General features: G+C 43.1%; 2 protein-coding genes across 2 annotated transcripts; both read right to left on the bottom strand.

The window, feature by feature from the left end:
- Positions 1 to 446: 446 nt before the first annotated feature.
- On the bottom strand, positions 447 to 1028 carry LOC114163415. The gene is made up of 2 exons (XM_028047734.1): positions 884 to 1028; positions 447 to 820 (listed from the first exon to the last, which is right to left on the bottom strand). Exons 1-2 carry the CDS (start codon positions 1026 to 1028, stop codon positions 447 to 449), a joined length of 519 nt encoding a protein of 172 aa, XP_027903535.1.
- A 152-nt stretch (positions 1029 to 1180) lies between these two features.
- LOC114163414 lies at positions 1181 to 1888 on the bottom strand. Its single transcript, XM_028047733.1, has one exon. The coding sequence runs from the start codon at positions 1886 to 1888 to the stop codon at positions 1181 to 1183; it is 708 nt and encodes a 235-aa protein (XP_027903534.1).
- Between the last annotated feature and the right edge of the window lie 3416 nt (positions 1889 to 5304).

Raw genomic sequence — 5304 nt, 5'->3', positions numbered from 1 at the left:
ACATCTTCTAGTTTAACCAGGATTTGATGATACCTAGATCGCAGATCAATCTTGGAAAATACCCCTGCTCCTCTCAACTGGTCCAGTAAGTCATCAATTCTGGGCAACGAATATTTATTTTTAATCGTCAATTTATTCAGTTGACGATAGTCCACACAAAGTCGGGAGCTCTTATCCTTTTTCTTAACTAGCAGCACTAGGGCCCCCCACAGGGATGCGCTCGGTCGTATGAACTTCTTTTCCAATAAATCCTCAATCTGCCTCTTCAATTCAGCTAACTTCGCCAGGGCCATTCTATATGGAGCCATTGATACTGGCCCAGCTCCAAGGACGAGATCTATAGCAAAATCTACATCCCTGCTGGGTGGTAATCTAGGCACCTCATCTGGAAACAAATCGGCGTATTCTCCCACTATCGGTATGCTTCTGACTAGATCAATTGCACTTCACTTCTCCGGCTGCACCATTATCACATAACAAGAAGCTCCACCAGTCGCCTCATGTACCACCTCACGGATGGAGATTAAAGGTAGCCCATCATTCTCAAGAAATACCACATTGCGCCGTTCGCAATCAATCATGACGCAATTGTCCGACAGCCAGTCCATCCCGAGTATCACGTCCAGTCCCTCCAATGGCAAGCAAATGAGGTTCACCTTGAACTTGTGCCCTGCCACCTCAATAACACAACCGGGACATGCCAGATTGGTGGATACTTGCCCTGATGCAGGTGTCGAGACTGCCAGCTCACAACCCAAATCACGAGCTACAAGTCCAAGCCTACTCACACACTCTTGAGAGATGAATGAGTGAGTAGCACCTGAATCGAACAGGACCAAAACACTGTTATTAAACAATATACAACGGTCCAGGATAAGGTTACCTGACTGAGTGGCCTCAGTATTGGTAAGTGCAAACACTCTCCCCGCAGCTTGGGGTCGATCGGCTAACGCCTTCTGGGGTTTCTGCTGTGGTGTGGCCCCTCCAGCGATCTTCTTAGTGGGACACTGACTGGCATAGTGGCCCATCTTCTCACATTTGTAACATTTCACGTGCTCCGTACTAGCACCCGAACTCCTGCCGCCTTCGTGCAGTTCCTACGAAGGTGTGGGCCACCATAATTATAACTTCGCAGCCCTGAGGAGGAAGGCTGCGGCCTGCTGTATGGTGTCTTCTGCTGTCAGGCCTTAGGAGTATTTTTCTGTGCTCTCCCGACCCGACTAGGTCCCATCTCTAGCTTCTCCACGGTCCTGGCCTGCTCCACCAGAATTGGAAACTCCCGGATCCGCAACGGCACCAAGACTCTGCGCAGCTCATGCCTCAAGCCTTCCTCAAACTTGCGACAGCGCCATTCCTCTATGCTCGCCTGCGAGTAAAACCTCGCCAAGTACTCAAAGCGGTCGATATAGGTCTGCACTAGTTGATTCCCCTGCTGTAATGTGAGAAACTCCGCCTCTAGTGCATGCTTAACTGAATCTGGAAAATACTTTTCCAGAAATCTGGTTCCGAAACTCGTCCAGCTCACCTCCTCCTGACGGGTCTGCATCTGCTGCTGCATTCCCGTCCACCAGTACTCCGCATCACCCACCAACAGGAACGTGGCAAAGCTCAGCTGTTGTGCTTCAGTACACGCAAGCACTCTAAATATTTTCTCGCACTCCCTGAGCCAAGCATCGGCCTCATCCGGAGTAGTTTTGCCGTTGAACTTTGACGGCTTATGTTTCAGGACATCTTCCATGGTCACCGCTCTAGTAGGTGGCACCAAAGCTCTCGGCTGTGCCGCAACCGGCTGCATGGCATCTACCATCCTGTGGATTGCCTGTGCAATCTCATCAGCGCCCGCATCGCTTCTCCTCCTCCTATTAGCCATAGCCTGGATGCGCCCCATATTAACTGGTAAATCAAACCATTTATATTTCAATTCCATAACAAAACAAACAACATATATATATATATATATATATATATATATATATATATACACACACACACACACACGTCACGCTAGGCTCACTCCCCAAAAGTCCCATGAAATCATTGAAATCACGGCTCTGATACCAAATGTAACGTCCTAGTCGGAAATTACTTTTTTAAAATAAATAAGAAAGATAAATATGTCACAACCTCATTTATTAACCTCGATTTCCCAAAAACACGCGGGAAAAATTTAAATATCGATGTTCAACGCGCTAACATGAATAAAAATAGTCGTAAAATGCGTAATACGATTAAAATTGTTTGTGCAATTATTACAAAGAAAACCATGGTCCAACATGAAAACTAGTGATAACAAAATCCCTGGAAGATCCCCACTCCGTCTCTAAGTGCCAGTCTGCTCACCTGCACCAACATCTGCTCCCATGTAACAAGTCACATGATCATCGCCACACACACAAAAATAGGGTGAGCTCATTTAAATAAAAACAACAATATCATATTAAATACCATACTAACAAAAGTAAACCCAGTTTAATACACTTTTCCTTTTTTCCCTTTCACATCCATCACTTGCCTTTAGATGTCTATCAATTCTATACCCTTTAAGTGAGAACAATGATCGATCTTCGTTACACGAGTCTCCACACGCCCCTCCAACTACAGGCCACCACCTGATAGTCCACACGTGGGAATAACATTGCCACAACATCTCACCGTGACACCAAGTGGATATCCCCGAACAAACATAAAGTTTGTAGCTGTTCCAGACTACCAAAACTCTATCAGAATCACTCTAAAGAGGGCAATCACCCGAACCTCACCGTACGAGCCACAACTCGCACACTCCACTAGACTTCCTAAACCACCAGGCTTCAACCTAGAGTGGTCACGTGTTACCCCAATACAAGATACACTCGTAACTGGGCCCCTAGTCAAAGCATCGCATCATGATCATCCCTTAAAGCGGTGTAGAAAACTTTCCTCGCGCATCATCACTAGACCAAAATCGCCTAGCGCGCATCACACGTCGCTAGGCAGAACTTAGCTCCAGACCGCCTGGCGGTCATCACACGTCGCCAGTCACCACGCGCCTACAGTACCCTCTCAGTACTACCACCGCTTGGCAGACACCACCACATCGTCAGGCGCCCTGCCTCGTCGTCACCGCCTGGCGCATCCATCGCCCACCGCCAGGCGCTCTGCTCCCGCTGTGACCACTGTCATTGGTTTATTTTCCTGTCCGCCTGGCGGCTTGCTCATGCCGCCAAGCGCTATACCAATAACACAATGCTACTGGTTTTTGAGCACCTAAACAGATCCCAAAGGATCTCCAAACAAACCAATCACCCAAGTATAACACAATTATGATTTACCAGACATATATCTATACCAAATTACATCACACTCATTTAGACATGCCAACCAATCCAATATTATCATGCATCCATACTCACCCCCGTTTACCCCTTTCAAATATGTCTCATACATTCTGCATACTCCCAATCATAAAACCATACATTCTGGAATTTATATAAAGCATGACACCACACTTTAATCCATATTACATATGTACCATACCAACAGTTCACAACCACAAAACATGCCTAAGGAAAAATTACACCAACCATACCATTTCATATACCCCTATCTCACTCTTATTATCAAATTAACATACCATCTGAATCTGTCTTACCACATACAGCCACACGTTTAAAAGAACATTACTATTTATATCATACTTCACATCTTCATTTATCTAAATCTCCCCTCAGTCCCATTTAACTCAAATTTTTCCTTTTCTATTAAATTTTCTTTAAATAATATCCTTATAACTTGCCTCTTAAACCCCAATGAAATGACGCCCATTTAGAACTGTACAATGCCCACTGCACTGCCAGACCGCCTGGCGGCAGATCACGTACCGCCAGGTGGTGCATACATATCTGGAAATCTCCAGATTATTTTCCTGCACCGAAACACACCCAAACGTGCCTATCCAATTTTCCCCTTCATACAGACATAATTTTATATCAAAGCATCATCCCGAATTCATACATCAAATATGTTAATCTCAATTATGCAAAGCCAACCCCACCAAGCATTTACATGATGTATGTTGTTTATCACTGAGGCCATCATAATCCTAACCCCCAATTTTAGATAAAGTTCATGCATTCCAACGTAACCACAATATTCACAGTCGATTATATTCGTAAAATTTCACTTTCAACATATAAACATTACGACGACATCATAGGTATCCCAAATAGGTCCAAAACAACCAAAAACAGCGTCACAGTGCATGTACCGCCTAGCGGTTCATCCTCTGCCGCCAGGCGGTTCATCCTCTGCCGCCAGGTGGTTCATGGAGAAAACCTAGAAAACGCGATCCAAATCAGAATTGAGATATTTCACAGTTCAAGCATGCTCAGAACACAATTTTCATACGATTCAAAATAAAACATGCATAAGGAACTCCCCTAACCCTAGGGTTTCCCCTAACCCTTCCCATTCCGTCCACATCTACCAAAAAAATATAATAAGTTTAATTTAGGTGTTCCCCAAGGCTAGAACCCATAACCATGAAATCGCAAAATCAATATCAAACCATCATGCCAATTCATGTTTCATGCCAACTAGTATAACTCAATTGCCATCTTCTTACTCACACGCACAATACATATTAGAAAAAGAAATAAATAGAATTAAATCCTGCACAAATGGCATACATAGGACTTGAACCCAAGTCCTCTCACACAACCAAAGTACTCTCAACCACTTGAACTAGTACTTTTCCACGTCATGAAGGTTAACATTTAATGCCATAAAGGCTTCTCTCCCTCACTTTAATTAAATAATTGATTATTTAATTATTTAAATTTAGCGGGTCTTACAATTTGCAGGTATCGCAACCAAAATCATGATGAGACCACGAACCAAAAAGCAAACAGGTTTGAAAAGAGATTTTGGAGTCCACCATAGTTTATTATGGAAAACTATGGAAAACCCTGAAGATAAGACAAGTATGTGGAAATCTAGATTTTGGGTCTGGGAGTCAGTTACATGTAGGGAAGATATTAGCACCCCACAGCATCCGCTCGGACGTAGTACCTTTAATTAGAAATGTGAAATTGATGTGGTTTTCAAAATGTTAATTTCCCTAAAAATAAGAAGAAGAAAGAATATACAAAAGAAACAAAATATTTTTATTTTATTTTTTTAGCCCGATAAGGATTGACCTTGGTCCTACGTATTCTCATTCAAAATAAGAAATCAGAGTCACATAGTTCTTTAGAAATTGTTTGTCAGAAAGTGTTGATATTTTTATATATTGAGAATTTTGTATTTTTTTTTATTTTTGAATTA

This window comes from Vigna unguiculata, chromosome 9 (genome assembly GCF_004118075.2).
Source record: "Vigna unguiculata cultivar IT97K-499-35 chromosome 9, ASM411807v1, whole genome shotgun sequence".
NCBI classification, from domain to species: Eukaryota; Viridiplantae; Streptophyta; class Magnoliopsida; order Fabales; family Fabaceae; genus Vigna; species Vigna unguiculata.
Note: the sequence above shows the minus strand (reverse complement) of the source record. Positions and strands in the feature narration are given on the sequence as shown.